The sequence below is a fragment of the Ahaetulla prasina genome, chromosome 10 (assembly GCF_028640845.1).
Source record: "Ahaetulla prasina isolate Xishuangbanna chromosome 10, ASM2864084v1, whole genome shotgun sequence".
NCBI classification, from domain to species: Eukaryota; Metazoa; Chordata; class Lepidosauria; order Squamata; family Colubridae; genus Ahaetulla; species Ahaetulla prasina.
In genome coordinates, this window is record NC_080548.1 from 32,706,532 (window position 1) to 32,723,195 (window position 16,664).

Below are 16,664 nucleotides of genomic sequence, written 5' to 3' on the forward strand. Positions count from 1 at the left end.
CCCAGAATTCTTAGCAATGTCTCAGGGAATTGTGGGAGTTGAAATTCACACCTAGAAGGCACCAGATTGCTCTTTGGAGCTGGGTTGGACATTACAGGAGTTCTAGCACCAGCGGCCGGCCGTGCCACGAAAAGAACCCGGTCGATGCAATACAAGCTGGAGAAGAATCCATGAGGTCCCTCCAGGGTTCTTACCTTCATGCTGGTGCCCAGAAACAGGTAGATCAGCATCCAAGGGAGCCCCAGAGCAGTTTATCTCAGTCACCTTGTCTTTGGGGCTCGAAGCTTCCTCCTCAAACAGAGGCTGATGGAGTGATCTTTAAAGAAGAAGAAAAAAAGGAATGTATTTCTGGTGCTTCTCAACAGTGGATCGACCCATCCAGGTGTCCTGCAGAACCTGAGAGGTGAGACTGAACAGATGAGGACAATGTAGACCCTCTGCCCCGGAGCCTGTGGACCTCCCAAGCTCCAGAATACAACTCCCAGAATTCCCAGAATTCCCCAGCCAGCTTGCTCTGGGAGTTGAAGTCCTCCAGGCTTAAACTTGCCAAGAAGTGGTGGGTTTCAAATTTTTTTACTATTGGTTCTGTGGGCGTGGCATGGCTTGGTGGGCGTGGTTTGGTGGGCATGGCAGGGGAAGGATACTGCAAAATCTCCATTCCTTCCTCACTCCAGGGGAAGGATACTGCAAAATCCGCATTTCTTCCCGATCAGCTGGGACTCGGGAGGCAGAGAATAGATGGGGGCGGGTCCAGTCAGAATTTTTACTACCGGTTCTCCGAACTACTCAAAATTTCCGCTACCGGTTCTCCAGAAGTGGTCAGAACCTGCTGAAACCCACCTCTGTTGCCAAGGTTGGAGACCAGTGGTGAAATCCTACCGGTTTGCACCGGTTCAGGCAAACTGGTAGTGATAAAACTACCGGTTCCGCCGAACTGGCATTTCCAACGATCAGCTGTGCCGCACGATTTAAAATAGCTAGAAAGCAGGAAATCCTGCTTTCTAGTGAATCTAAATCGCGTAGCACAGCTATTCCCCCGCCCCGCTGTTATATTTACCTTCCGAAGCCTCCTTATTCCACGTGTTTGGCATGTCCTGTGCATGCATGTGTGTGTGTGTTTTGTGCACACTATGCATGTGTGGCCAGTGAACCGGTAGCAAAGCAGTTCAGATTTCACCCCTGTTGGAGACCCCTGGGCCAAAGGGACCAAGGCTCTTGTGCAGCTGAGCGGGCCGCCTTGGGATTTCTTTCCAAGGACGTCTGCTTAGAGAGTCTGCAGAAAACCAACCTGTCCCCGAAGGAAGAGCTGCTTTCTGCTTGGGAGATGTAGAGGGTGGTCCCGCTGCCCTCCAGCTCCTGAGCGGTGTCCTCGTCAGAAGACAGATTTGGTTGCTTGAAGTCTTTGGTGATGTTGCTGGGAGAATTCTCAGCCTGCGGGGCAAAGCGAAAACATTCTCTCCCTTTCCTTCAGTTAACTCCTTCTCAGGACTAGGCCTTCGTGATTAAGAGGGCACGGGGATAAATACAGGGAGCCCTCAACTGAACAGCAGTCCGTTTAGTGACCAAAGTTGCGGCGGCACTGAAAAAAGGGACTTAGGACCATTATTCACATTTACGACCGTCGCAGCATCCCCCAAGGTCTTCTAGTCCAGCCCCCCCCCCCCCGAAGGCAGGAGACTTTAAACCATCCCAGTCAAATGATTGTCTAATCATTCAAAGGGCTAAATAGGAGTTGAATTTTATAGAATAAAATTGTGGGTTTTTTTAATGTGTGTGAAAAACAAATGTGCCTTCCGTGTTCTGAACCACATTCCAGTATTTAAGGGGCTGCCCCAAAGAAGAGGAAGGGGTCAAGCTATTCTCCAAAGCAGGGGTCTCCAACCTTGGTCCCTTTAAGACTTGTGGACTTCAACTCCAAGTCTTAAAGGGACCAAGGTTGGAGCTGGCTGAGGGACTCTGGGAGTTGAAGTCCACAAGTCTTCAAGGGACCAAGGTTGGTGACCCCTGCTCCAAAGCACCCGAAGGCAGGACAAGAAGCAACGGGTGGAAACTCATCAAGGACAGAATCAATCTAGAATGAAGGAGAAATTTCCTAATAGTGCTTGCCACCAGACATCGTGAGCGCTCCATGCCTGGAGGTTTTTAAGAAGAGACTGGACAACCACCAGTCTGAAATGGTACAGGGTCTCCTGCTTGAGTAAGGGGCTGGACTAGAAGACCTCCAAGGTCCCTTCCAGCTCTATTCTGAATAAGACGGATCGCCTGCTTCCTCAGACTAGGGGGGATGGGGGTCACTCAGCCAAGCAGATCACACACACACACATCCTCCCCCGCCAAGAAGCACCTCCAAACCCAGCCGGTCCATGTCCGCCTCAGCCACGCTGCAGTTCTGAATGGGGGTGAAGTAGCTCAAGTCGGCCTCCAGGATGGTTTTGATGGGCTCCTTGTCGGCTCGCTCAGCCCAGCGGCCCTGGGGCTGGTAGCTCACCCTGGAGGGAAAGGCGCTGCTCTCCGAATGGTCGGCTTCGCCCAGCTGGGAAGGAAACAGAGGGAGATGCCCGGAGAAGGGGGAGTCAGGAGACCTGGCTGGCCCTGCCCACCTTGCCCCCGCCAGCTGGAAAACCCCCAGCAAAAACCTCCGTGCCCGCCAGTCCCAACACCTGAAGGGCCAGGTGGGGAAGGCCAGCTGAAGCCATGAAAGAATGGCCGGCATGGGATGGGCCCAGCGGAGCCAAGCAGCACATCGCTCGTTATTACAGGGAGTCCTTGACTTACAACCGTTCCGTTTAGTGACCCTCTGAAGTTACAATAGTGCTGGAAAAAGTGAAGATTTTCAGTTATAAGCGACACAGCATGCCCAATGGTCACGAGATCCAAATTTGGGTCACAAGATCAAAATTTGGGTCGCTTAGCAACCATGGCATAAAGGTTGTAAAACCAGGTACGATTCAGTTACTGACCGTTTTGCTTAGCAATGGAAATTCTGGTCCCAACTGTGGACATAAGTCAAGGACTACCTATATTAGTAGCTGTGCTCTCTTCCGTCTCCAAAAATCTAGGTCTCTCTGCGCTCTACGGTGCAAACTCAACAATCGCCTGCGACCTACCAGTCTCTTTGCCCACATGGGCAGTTTGCCATTGGACAGGACATAAACAGGAGCTGGGAAGCAGCATGAAAAGAAGAGAAAAACCACATTAGGACAGACGGATGCACAGTGAAGGTATACAGCCTGGACAGGGAATCCCCCTCTATGTATCTAATAACCCAAAAAATTAAGTGTGAAAGTTTATGCAATGTGTCTAAGAAGCTGTGCTCCATAATAATGAGAAGGGGATTGAATTTCCTCCCCCCCAAAAAAGAGAAAGTTATTAAAAGAAATAACAGAATAACAGAATTGGGAGGGACCTCAGAGGTCTTCTAGTCCACCCCCCATCCCTTGCTCACTCAGGAGACCCCATGCCATTCCAGGCAAGCGATTGTCCAATCTCTACTAAAAAGGACAGACTGTCAGGGTTCCTCTTGTGTCTGAGTCTATGGGCAGTTCCGAGTAAGGTGGGTTTTTTGGAGACTAATAAGTTCTAATAATAATAAATGATTATGGATCATCACAGTCAGCCAAATGTTCAGGCTGGGTTTGGCATTTATGTCTACCTATCAAGCAGTGGTCAAATCTAATTTTTTTTTCCTACCGGTTCTGTGGGCGTGGCTTGGTGGGCATGGCAGGGGAAGGATACTGCAAAATCCCCATTCCCACCCCACTCCTGGGGCCAGCCAGAGGTGGCATTTGCCGGTTCTCCAAACTACTCAAAATTTCCACTACCGGTTCTCCGGAACCCGTCAGAACCTGCTGGATTTCACCCCTGCTATCGAGTCCTTTCCAAGGACCTGGGAGAGGAATATGTGGATGTTGGATGGTGTTACAGGTTGTTACTATTATTATTATTATTATTAAATTCACTTGCTGCCCATCTCTCTGGGCAGCTCACAGGATAATAAAACAGGAACAAGCATCAAACTCATCAGATATAAAATGAAAAAAGCAGAGAAAATTGTCGCTGAGATAAACGCCGGGTGTGTCTTGCCCCAAGACATACCTGGGTCAAGGTCGCCTTTAACTGGCGTCTGCAGAGCTAATTCTTCCTCTTCCTCCTCTTCCTCCTCCTCCTCCTCCAGGTCTGACTCAACCATGTCCCGGCGGGAGACCCTTTCGAACATTCCCACCCTGGAAAGGAAATACCTCCTTCTTTAGACCGCCGGGGCAGAGCTTCTGCACCTTACGCTGGACTCGAAAGGCAAGGCTGGTCCATACCTGACCTGGGGAGGCCACGCAGAGTCCCCGACCTTCTGCTGCTCCTGGATCTGTTCCAGTTCCCTCAAGTGCTGCTTCATGCAAGCGGTAATGGCCGGGCTCAGGCGCCACACAAAGATGCAACTGGAGAAGAAGAGCACAAAAATAGGGAGGCTGCTGGTGTGGGGCACCTGTGCTGGTCTTTCCAGCCTAGATCTGAAGCGGCCCCATAGTGCAGGCAGCCTCATCCAGAGGGGGTTATCCCTCAGAACTGGCCGCATTCAATTCTGCCACCGTCCTTTCTGGGGGAGCTGGGAATCTCACAGGTCTTGAAGCTGTATGTGCACCTTGGAGAGACCAGACTGCCCACCTGTCTCCCGAGACGGTGATCAGATGTTTGCAGTCGAAGGTAAATTTCATCCCCGTGATGACTTCTGCAATGCAGAAGAAGTGAATTATTGCGCTGTCCCCCTTGATTCATTTAAACGAAGGTCTTCTGGGTATCCCCTGTGTCACTCCTGCTCCCAGGATGGACCTCTGAGCATGGGCAAAGCATTGGGCCAGCCAGCACATGTCTCTGTTGTCCAAAAATTTTGGCTTGATAACAGAGTCACTTTAATGGTGAGAGGAGGAGGAGGAGGAGGAGGAGATGATGATCTTCCTCAGCTTCCATGAGGGCCAGGAATGATGAGAGAACATCCCTCTAAATGTGAGAAGAGGAAGGAGGGACTGTGAAATGCTTCCCCACAGAGTGAAGAGGCCTATCGGTTTCACGGTGGCCTTGTCTCGACACAGGAACGTTTTGGGAATGTGCCTCTTGCAATTGTTTTAGAGAAAATCAGAGAAATTCAGAATAGGAAGACTGCGAAACAAACCTGAGTGCCCAAACATTTTGGCCACACATTCTCCAGAATGGAAGTCGATGATGGAAATGCTTTTATCTGAGCAACTAGTGGCCAGGAATGTTCCAGAAGGATCAAACTGGACCTACAGAGGGATCAGAAACCAGACATTAAGCGGTCTCGTCTCTGCAAATTGCTCTATCTCATCCATCCATCCATCCATCCATCCATCCATCCATCCATCCAGAGAGGGACTCTGGATGATGTACAAATAAAATTACTGGCCAAGGGACAGTTAGCCAAATTTGTTTTATCTTTCCTGAGCCTCTTTGAGGCATTAAATTCTCATCTGGGGGAAAAAAACTGCAAGCCATGACCAGTCCCAAGTTTTGCCCTGGGGAAAAGGCATTTTTCTGTGCCTCTCCTTCACCTTGAGCAGGGATCCGTCGTCACTGTGGGCCCCTTTGTAGTAGCCCTTCTGCTTCCCGCTGACCGTGTTGTAGATCCTGGAAGGTGAGAATTCAGCTGGCCTCAGAGCCTGAAGAACCTGGTTGGCTCAAGGCCGAGGCCTTATGGGCAGGACCGGCCCCTTCAGAAGACGCCATTCCTCTTGGGAGCCTCCTGTCTCCACTGCACCCCTGGTCTCTTCCTCCCCTAAGACTGGACTCCAATCCCAGCCTCCCTTATTTTCTCCTCTCGGGAATTCAAATCCTGAAGATGACCTCAAATGCTGCAATTCCAGAGAGCATCTCACCTGACATTCCTGTCCTGGCAGGCCACAGCGACGTACTTCTGAGTTATATCCACATCCATGTCATACAGAGTGGTCTTCTCAGCAACGTGGTGAGACCGGATAAAATTAATTCCGCCTCCGACCTGGAGCGAGGAAGCAGACCCTCTAAGCTGGGGTAGGAATTGGGATCCAGCCATCTTAAGATTATGGGTAACAACCTCCACACAAACAGGGACCCTCCAAACGGCTTGGGTCTCAACTGGAAAGCAACTGACTTATAGAATGAGCCCACCAAGAATATAGGCCGAGTGAATCTGTACACTATGACTCCAGGGAAGGGAAAGGTCATTTTAATACAAAACGGAGAAAACCAGCAATATTCTGCTAATTATTACCAGGAATTCTGAACAAGAAGCTTTAGGAATACAAAGGCCAACCTAGTCTGTTCATCCAGATTTCTGGGAGAAGAGCACAGAGACCCCCTCACAGCAATTTGGGGTCAATGCAGACTATACCCTACGCAAGTCCTGCCTGACCATCAGTTGTCTGGGTAAATTTGCGCAGGAAAGTTTTCTTCCACCTCCTTAGATCAGCTTAAAGCAAACAGCCGACACAACCCCATAGGCCACCAAATTGTGAATCAACAGCTCATGTTTAACTAAATATATTCAATTTATATGCAGCAACTCCAGCCGACTCGATTCTACGCTTTATATTTATTTATATTCTGCCCAAACAGCCCTCCAGCTAAGAACCGTAATTGCATGTTTTATAATATAATGATAAATAATTCTAAGAACCTTTTGCGCGCTGCGAAAATAGATGCTTTTGTCAGCTCCACAGCTAATCATCTGAATGCCCTTATTTCCTGTTGGGGGTGGGTGGGTGGGGGAAATTAATGGGAGGAAAGAAAGTCAGACAGATCAGCCTTCTCATGTTCATGTAATTTATCTTTTATAATATATTTTTTTTAAGATTTATGCTTTTAATAATTTTTTTCAGATTTATGCTTCATCCCTTAAATAAAGCCCAGTTTTTCCATCCTGCAGGAAGGCTGGGCTTCACGTTCCTGTGATCCTTAAGCCCACGTAGTTTGAGAAAAAGACGGTCAGGAGGATTTCACAGGGCTCTGGGCCGAGGGGTCTTAAGCGGCAGCTTCCGGGGAAGTTATTTGTGCTGGCTCACCAGTGAATTTGACCGCTGTGATAGCTGAGGAATGGTCATCCAATGTCTGCTCTAGCTTATAATCGCTTCCCACGTTCAGAACGTGAATCAGCCGATCTCGACTGGCTGAGGCCAAGAGCGCAAGGCCTACGGACAGAGGGGGGAAAACCTTCACTTGCATCTCTTTCATAGGGAGTCAAAGCTGCTCTCGAAAATCCCAAGAATTGCCACGATAGAATTGATTGTTCGGATACCTTGGCCAGCAGGGTGCGTGTTTGTGGGTTGTGTGTGTGTGTGTGTGATGGGTGTGTGGGTCTGTATACACAACACAATAGAATACAACACAACACATGGGTGTCCAATCTTGCAGCTTGCCTGGGCCACACATACAAAATACAGGCAGGCCTTGACTTGCAACAGTTCATTTAGTGACCGCTGGAAGTCGCAACGGCACTGAAAAAAGTGACATGACCATTTTTCACACGTACAACTGTTGCAGCGTCAACCGACTCATATTTATGACGGTTGCAGTGATGGAATGTGATCCCCTTTTGCGACCTTCTGACAAGCAAAGTCGGTGGGGAGGCCAGATTCGCTTAACAATCGTGTTACTAATTTAAAACCTGCGTGGATTCACTTAATGACCATGGCAAGGAAGGTCGCAAAATGGGGCAAAACTCACTTAAGAAATGCCTCAACAGAAATTTTGGGCTCAGTTGTGGTCATAAGTTGAGGACTACCTGTACATAATATAGTTAATGCATATAAATCACATAATCATGTTCAAGGTTTACGACCTCGTGGGGCCGCATTACTAGCTGTTCAGCCTGCAGCCTGCATAAATTTCCAGATTTAAAAAGCAACCTGTTTCTGGCTTGGAATATTCTAAGCAGAGGACTTCCGAATCGTGGGCCTCAAATTTCATCACTTCTGCCATGAATTTTAGCTCATGTATCCTGCAAGACAAAAAGACAGTTTTTTTTAACGGTTTGAAAGTGAACTTATGGGAATCCAAGTTTGAAAGACTTCTCCAAGAGCACCGGGTGCAGAATCAGAAGTACAAAACCTGTCAGCAATACGGAAACCTACCGGCCACAACTGATGCTCCAACACCATCGAGGGAGCGAAATCACTAAGTGTGCCGGTGAGATTTCATGGTGGTCTTCAAATTATGACCACAATTGAGCCCAAAAAGCGAGACAGTTCTCATTTTATGACTTTTCCTGCCAGAGTTGTTAAATCAATCACTGCAGTTAAATTAGGAACACGGTTGTTAAGTGAACCTGGCTTGCCCCATCGTTAGAAGGTCACAAAAGGGGATCACGTGACCCTAGGACACGGCGACCGTCATAAATGTGAGTCTGTTGGCAAGCATATGAATTCTGATCATGTGACCAAAGGAATACCTCAACGGCCATACGTGTGAAAACCGGTCATAAGTCACGTTTTTCAGCGCCATCTTGTTTTTGGGGAAACACAGTACAACAGTTCTTTTAGTGACAGTTAACCTCAAACTGTTAACCTCAAACTGTCAGTTAACCTCAAACTGTCACTAAAAGAACTGTTGTACTGTGTTTCCCCAAAAACAAGACCCTGTCTTATATTTTTTTGAACCCTGAAATACGTGCTTGGCCTTATTGCCATGCACTCAAAAGCCCGATTGGGCTTATTATCAGGGGATGTCTTATTTTGGGGGAAACAGTCAAGGACCAGCCGTACTTGTCAGATGGATGAGTCGATGCCTTGGCCTACTGTGAGTGTCAGACTAAAGTTTTATCCCAGCGTGGAAGGGGAGCCTAAGTGGGTACCGCAACAGGCAAGACGCCCACCAGGGAAGGAATAACGCCGACCCCAGACCCACCTCAGATTCCCGGTTCTGTCCCCAGAGGCCAAGTGCTGACCATCAGGGCTGATCTGCATCACTCGGACGCCGGATTTTACATCAAGGTAGCCAACGTTGTCGTTTCGCTCCAGCAAATTCGTCGAGTCTTGCAAATACTGGGTGCCCTTTTCCACGTACACAACCTTCAGCAGGTTCTTGAGGGAGGAAAAAGTGTGTGATGCCACTTCGCAATAGAGCCAGTTAAAAGGAGGTTTTAATTCTCTTCGGCCCTTGAAATAAGCTCGGCCTCGTCGGTGAGGGGAAGCCCATCTGACAACCGCCTTGCGAGAAACTTACGTCGCTGTAGACGTTCCTCTTGAAAGGCCCACGCGTGTTGTTGCTTTCCAGGTTCCAGAACCGTATAGTGCTGTCTGAGGAACACGTTAGAAAGGATCCGGGGGGCAAACAGCCTTGGTGGCCTTCAAACTCAGGGTACACCTAAGATGGAGCCCACAAGAGACAAGTGAGAATATCGACACGGATGATCTTCAGACTCAGGTTTGAACCCGAGAGGGAGCCCACTGTGAATTCTTTGGGGTTAAGTTCTTTGGAAGGAACTGAAAGTGGAGAAGGGATATTGCAAAAACCACAAGACAGGTGGGAACATCAGCAATGATGATCTTCAAACGCAGGATAAATATGTAGCTACGAGAGGGCAAGTGGGACGATCGACACTCTAGGGGTGTTTACTCATGGCCCGGGGGCCAGATTCGGCCAGGGGTTACTTAGATCTGGTCCACGGGGCCACCCTGGAAACAGTGAAGGACTGGCTTGCGGTGTTTCTGACAGTGAAAATGGGCTCCCGAGCTCCGTTTTCGGCTGCCACGGCCTCCTGCAATCCTCTGCCAGTGAAAACGGAGCTCGGGAGGCCACACGTGGCCCTCCCGAGCTCCGTTTTCACTGGCAGAGGATTGCAGGAGGCCGTGGCAGCCGAAAACGGAGCTCGGGAGCCCGTTATTGCTGGGAGAGATTTCAGGCCGCCACACGCACCCCCAACATGAGTGATGTCAAGCTGGCCGCACACACACACACACACACAGGAGGTCAAACACAACCCTGATGCAGCCCTCAATGGAATCGCGTTTGACACCCCTGCTTTAGAGAGCCCCACGTTGGACCAGTTTCTTTTCCCCACTGCTGACCTGGCCGTCCTCGTCCCAGAATCAATGGGGGCTGAGCTCCGCAGGCCAGGGAGACCAGCTCAGGGTGCAGAGGAGGCTTTCCAGGGAGGCCCACCCAGGATCTTAGCAAGTGACTTCCAGGAAGTCACTTGCTTCCTGGCGTTTCCCCTTCCTCTCCCGGCCGAAGGAGGCCCCTTTACCTCCACGTTCCAGACGAAGGAGCTGTGGAAAAGGTCAGACCACACTTTCCTGATGTGGCCGATGTCCTTCACATCCCAAACGTAGACGCTGTGATCCTTGTACACGCAGGAGAGCCAGTGACGGCGAGGGTCGAAGACGACAGCAATCGCGTCTGGGAAGGAGGCATCCGGCCTTCTGGAAAACACCAAAGACGGGCGAGGAAGGAGTGGGAAGCACGAGGGGATCCAGTGCGCTGGATCGCAACTTCCACAAAACCTATTAGCTGCTCTGGCTGCGGTTGGAGGGGTGGCAAAAAGGGCCATTTGTTGTGGACAGAGGAGTCTTCCCAAAGAATCAGGAAGTCCATGCCTGAGGCTTACTCAAATGTTGGGTTTGGAGCTCGAAACGAGCAATGTTTGGGAGGAGCCACTATAGTCTTGTGCTTAAGGCTCCAGGTTAGAAACTGGGAGAGGGTGAGTTCTAGTCCCGCCTTAGGCACGGAAGCCAGTAGCGTGACTGTGGGCCAATCATCAGGAGACGGTGAGTTCCAGTCCTGCCTTAGGCACGAAGGTTGACTGGGTGACTGTGGGCCAATCGCCAGGAGAGTGGGAGTTCTAGTCCTGCCTTAGCCATGAAACCTGACCAGGTGATTCTGGGCAGTGAAGAGAGCACAAAAGGGTGGTCCCCTGTATTTTCCAGCTCAGACTGACCAACGCCGTACCTCAGGATGGGCTCTGTAGCCACATCGGTGCCCAGGTGGTGCGGCTTGGGCAAATCCGAGAGGTAGTGCAAGTTGTGTGCTTGGAAGAGGCGCACGGTTCCATTGGCACAGCCGCAGAAAATAAATTCTTCGCTGACACAAATGCAATTGGCCAGCGTCACCTGGAGGGAAGGAGACAAATATGCCTTGAGGGCGATCCCAAAGGAGCAAACGTCCGTCGCGTAGAAGCCGAAATGGCCCACTTGCCTTCAGATCGATCCATTTCTCCAGGACGCGCTTCTCGTTGAAGAGGCAAAGGAGCCCCGAGTGCGAAATGCAGAAGGTGCTGCCGGCCATTTTGCCCTGGCCACACGCCACGTCGCAGAAGGTGTTGTTGTGGAGCTCCCCGAGGAGTCCGGAGCGACCCACCAGTGGAACCGTCTCCTTGATCTGTAAAAGGCAGGGATCATCACGGTCTAGGTAGGTAGTCCTCGACTTACGACCGTTCAAACGTACCATGGTGCTGGCAAAAAAGGGACTTAGGGCCACTGCAGCCTCCCCATGGTCACGTGATCAAAATTCAAACACTTGACAACCGGGTCATGTTTACGACCGTTGCTGTGTCCCAAGGAGACGTGATCCCCTTTTATGACGTTCTCACAAGCAAAGACAACGGGGAAACCGGATTCACTTAACAACCAGGTTACTAATTGAAGAACTGCAGTGATTCCCTTAACGAGTGTGGCAAGGAAGGTCGAAAAATGGGGTAAAACTCACTTAACAATGTGGTTGTAAGTCGAGGACTACCCGTATCGGGGGGGGAGGGGGAGGGGGGGGCAACTATGGCTTCTTTATGACCCCTGGATTCCAACTCCAAAGAATTTCTGGGAGTTAGACTTCATCTCCCAGAATGCCCTGGTGGTTGGCTCAGGAACTCTGGGAGTTGAAGTTCACGGGTCTTAAGGTCGCCAAGGTTGGACACGACACCTGGTAGAAGGTGCAGCCTTACCTTAACCTCTCTGGAGCCATCCAAAAACCAGAACTTGACGTGGCGGTGCCCGACTGTCACAAAATAGCTGTCCTCTGAGAAGGAGATGGCCATAATTTTGCAGGAGGCTTTGTTGGATGCAATGAGGGTATCACTCTGTGGGGAAGAAACATCACCCAGCAATTGCGCTTAGAGGTGCACAGGAGAGAAATAGACTCTCGACTTACAACCGTTCACTTAGTGATCCTTCAAAGTTACAAGGGCACTGGGGGAAAAGTGACTTATGACCCAGGGCTTCACCTGATCCCCTTTTGCGACCTTCTGGCAAGCAAAGTCAAGGTTCACTTAACGACTGTGTGACTCACTTCAGAACAGCAATGATTCACTTAACAACTCTGGAGAGAAAGTTCATAAAATGGGGCAAAACTCACTTAACAAAGGCCTCGCTTAGCAGCAGAAACTTTGGGCTCAATTGTGGTCACAAGTCAAAGAGTACCTGTATCCTGAAAACAGAGTCTGTAAATCTGGGTGTGGATGGCCACGTAATGCTAGCTGCAGCATTTTTAACCATGATCGAAGGACCAAGCCATAACGTCGCGAAACCAAAACCTGACCTGTCGTACCAGGATCGTCAGGATGGGAGAACGGCGTGGAAGTTCTCCTGTTCTATCCGTTCTATCTGGATTCTTCCGCTGCAGAATTGGTACCTGGTCTCTCACGGAAGACACTTGTGAATGCGGATTCCTCCCCATGGAGGGTTTCTTACCTTCCAATCCCACACGTTCACTTTCATGTCATGAGGATACCCGACTGACACGAGGTATTTCATACTGGGAGAGAAGTCCACGCAGGCCACGCCGTGCTTGTGGCCATGAAGTTCAGATACTTGGGTCTTCTCCTCTACATCCCAGACTCGGACGGCTGGCTGATGCCCGTTCTATCCGGCAGAAAACCAGAAGAGAGCCAGTTTAGTCTACTGCAGAGGTCTTCAAACTTGGCAGCTTTAAGACTTGCGGAGTTTTATTTATTTATTTTATTTGCATTTATATCCCGCCCTTCTCCGAAGACTCAGGGCGGCTTACAGTGTATAAGGCAATAAGTTCAACTCCTAGAATTCTCCAGCCGGCTAGGCTCTGGGAGTTGAACTCCACAAGTCTTAAAGCTGCCAAGTTTGAAGACCTCTGGTCTAGCGCTTAAGGCACCAGGCTAGTAAGTGGGAGATGATGAATTCTAGTCCTGCCTTAGGCATAAAAGACAGCTGGGTGACTTTGGGCCAATCGCCAGGAGACAGTGAGTTCTAGTCCTGCCTTAGCCAGGAAAGTTGGCTAGTTGACTTTAAGCCAGTCCCTCTCTTTCTGCCCCACTCACCTCGCAGGGTTATTGTTGTGGGGCAAATAGAAGGAGGAAGGCATATTAGGTATGTTCGCCACCTTGAGTTTTTTGAAAGAATAATAAAGGCAGGATACCAGTAAGTGAACGATTAGAACAGGCCTTCATGTAATCCCCAGTCAACTCAATTAAGGAGCTGCCTTAAAGACTAGCACAAAGTCCTGTTTTCACACTATTCAGAAAGAAGGAAGCGAGAAAAACTGAACCTTGAGAGAAGAAACACAAAGGAAACGTATCAAATGCAGTTCAGACCAGCTTCAATCCATGCTTCTCTGTCCCTCTCTATCTTTGGTCCTATCACTTCCAATGCGTGCTTCTTGTTTAGCCTTTTGCTCTTGAGCTTCTCTTGGCCCGTCCCCTCTTTCCTCGTGCAATGGTTTCCACGAGTTTGATTCTCACTCATTCTCTTCACTGGCCAACCTCATTGCACTTCTTTCCTAACGGCCATTCGCTTTTGTATTCAATCCGCACTCCTCCTTAAGCAAGCCCTTCCCGTTTCATCATGAGCGCCTCTTAGGCATGCCATTCCCACCAGAGGTAGTCCTGCGATTTATAAGAAGGGCCTTACGGTGCAGGGCTCCCGCGGAAGAAGAACAGCAAACTCAACTGATGACTGTTAACAGGGTGAAGAGTTGATAAATAGAGCGGTTCTTCGCAACACCCCCCCCTTTTTTTAAACCTATTTTTCTGATTATTTTTACTTGGTGTTGCTTTTTAACTTTTTAATTGTCTTCTGTATTAAAAGAGTTACTCACCTCTCCGGTGGCCATGTATTTCCCATCAGGAGAGAAAGACAAAGCGCTCACGGTTTTCCTTAAGAAGAGAGAAAAAACCTTCATTACTTTCTGTCTTCATAGAAATGAATGCTAGTAGAATACATCCACTAAGGGTAGTCCTCGGCTTACAACCTCAAAGGAGCCCAAAATTTTCATTGCTAAGGAAGACAGTTATGAGTTTTGCCCCATTTTAGGAACTTTCTTACCACAGTTGTTAAGCGAATCACAAAGTCATTAAGTGAATCGTTTTCTCCATTGACTTTGCTTGTCGAAAGATCACAAATGGGGATCACATGACCCCGTGGGGCGCTGCAACTGTCGTAAGTCCATGCCAGTTGCCAAGTGCCTGAATTCTGATCATGTGACCATGGAGATGTCATAAGACCAGTCAGAAGTCCCTTTTTTCAGCGCTGTTGTGACCTCAAGCGGTCACTCAACGAACTGTTGAAAGTTGTAATTGCTGTAAGTTGAGGACTACCTGTATTGGCTGGCTGGCATCAAAGCATGTTTGCTATCCTGCTCTCCCAGACCTTTTTATCCAATGAATGCAACACTTTTTTCTACCACTGACAATTTCTTACACCATTTGTAAGGAAATTATAAAAAAAGCTTCCTGCACCTCTTGTCCCCAGTTAACTGACTGATTGTGGAGCAATTGAACCTCGTGGTCCATGTCACTGTCAGGGCCCCTCCCTGCAAAACTCTCAAAGCTTCAAGAAGGATCAAAATCAAAATTGTGGCTTACCTGGCCGTATTAAAGATGTGCTTTTGCTTGTTCTTCTGAGGACTGAAAATCACCACCACACATCTGAGGAAAAGATGAAAATGCCGACATGGGAGAAACTTTCCCAGGATTCAAAAGGGGAGGAAAAATTTGAGAACCCTTCATAGGCGAAAGCTCATCAGATTCACAGTCCTCTGGCCTTGAACAAGAAAAACCTGGAAACTCTTTTAAATTGTATATCAGAACTGAATTTGGTGAAACTGCAGCTAAATTATTTTTTTCTGAACACGCAAGTGTGGTTTGTGATACGGGCCCCTTTAACGGAAAACATAATGAAAATTAAACACATTCCCTTCTTGGGCCCTAAAGAAAATTGGCATTTCATTAAAAATGGGAGGAACTTAGACTTAGAATAACTTTATTGTCACTTTAAATGTACGCTAATCGGCATAAATTAAAATGAAATGTCATTGTATACAGCTCTCAAAGGGTTGCCACCACTAATATACAGTAATATAACTGCTTTCAAACGTCTTTCAGAGCTGCAAGAGAAAACGACAGACAATTTATGAGCCTGTGGGATTACCAAGTGTGTTCTCGTGGGGATAAACTATGGAAAAATATTAAGGTTAATGGCAGATAACTTCTTTCTTCTGGCCATGAAAGAGGGACCAAATAGCACCGAGGATGTTATCTAGGTTGGGTAATGAAAAGGATTTTGTAACCTGTCCAAAGTTTTTTTGGAGTAGGCAGCCATAAACAAATCTAACAAATTAGCTTAAATTAAAAGCTACATCTCCCCCGTGCCATTCCAGCATTCAACCACAATGTCACCCCGACTCTCAGAAAAATTTCACTGCCTTTGGTATAAACCTTGGCTGAAGGGCTAGGATACAAAGGCATTTCCTACCCCTGAAATTTGAAAACAGGTACACAGTGCCCATCCTCCACCCCATCTGCCTTTAAGCTTACTTTGTATAATATTTATTTGTGTAGTAATTTCTATGGTGCATCTGAGAGTTCCAACCCACAGTAGCAAAGGACTTACCCTGTTGGATACGCAACCTGTCCTGAGTTTGGGTCACAAGTTAAGCCATTGCTGGTCTGAGCAGTTATTCCCAAGACTCGCTCAAGGGTCACCTGGAAAACAGACAAGGCATTGAGGCTCCTACCAAGCCTTCTTTTCCCCAGGGCAAAATGAACCATCAAAGAGAAACCTGACTAAATTTTCAGTGTGAGCCCCTTTTGTGATAAATGAATGTATGTATGTATGTATGTATGTTATGTACAGAATAGAAGAGGCATGTATGTATGTATGAATTAACGTATATGTATGTGTTTGTGTGCGTATATACAATTGGCAAAAGAAAGCTCAGGACTATATAAGTTGGAAACATGCAGAAGAGCCCTTCGCCCTGCAGTGGATAGACAATGGCTAAAATTATATATATATATATATGGATACATACAGTATTATATAATATGTGTATAATATATAGATATATATCATTTTCTGGATCACGCCCTCTCTAGCTCCGCCCACAACGTCACCCCGCCCCGGGCTCCTCCCCTTTCCCGCCGGCATTCTGAATCCGCCCACCGCGGCGGCTCCACCCTTCCTTGGTTTGGCCCCGCCCCTCACCGCTTCCTCCGGCCCTTGCTGTTTCGACCTTCGCCTCAGGCTGAGGAGAGGTGGGGACTCGAGGTTTGGGTTCGTCGTTCGCGGGTAGAAACAGCCGCCTCCTGCTCCTCCTCCGCCGCCGCCGGCCATCTTCACTCCTCAGCCGCCACCGCGGCTCGGCGCCCCGTAACCGTCCCAAACAGCGCGCGGAAACGATGCTGCGCCGCCTTTGGCTGGCGCCGCGTCAATCACGCC

At 48.7% G+C, this 16,664-nt stretch overlaps 1 protein-coding gene across 1 annotated transcript; it reads right to left on the minus strand.

Annotated features, from left to right (window-relative positions):
- Nucleotides 1-47: 47 nt before the first annotated feature.
- On the minus strand, nt 48-16,664 carry WDR62 (WD repeat domain 62). The gene is made up of 24 exons (XM_058196202.1): nt 16,431-16,664; nt 15,837-15,928; nt 14,810-14,872; nt 14,044-14,101; nt 12,666-12,836; nt 11,921-12,055; nt 11,179-11,361; nt 10,933-11,093; nt 10,232-10,406; nt 9,208-9,348; nt 8,890-9,065; nt 7,893-7,984; nt 7,050-7,175; nt 6,665-6,732; nt 5,886-6,007; nt 5,562-5,637; nt 5,165-5,276; nt 4,660-4,723; nt 4,311-4,433; nt 4,096-4,223; nt 3,108-3,160; nt 2,345-2,533; nt 1,289-1,431; nt 48-316 (listed from the first exon to the last, which is right to left on the minus strand). The coding sequence occupies exons 1-24, from the start codon at nt 16,557-16,559 to the stop codon at nt 103-105; spliced, it is 2,994 nt and encodes a 997-aa protein (XP_058052185.1). The 5' UTR covers nt 16,560-16,664; the 3' UTR covers nt 48-102.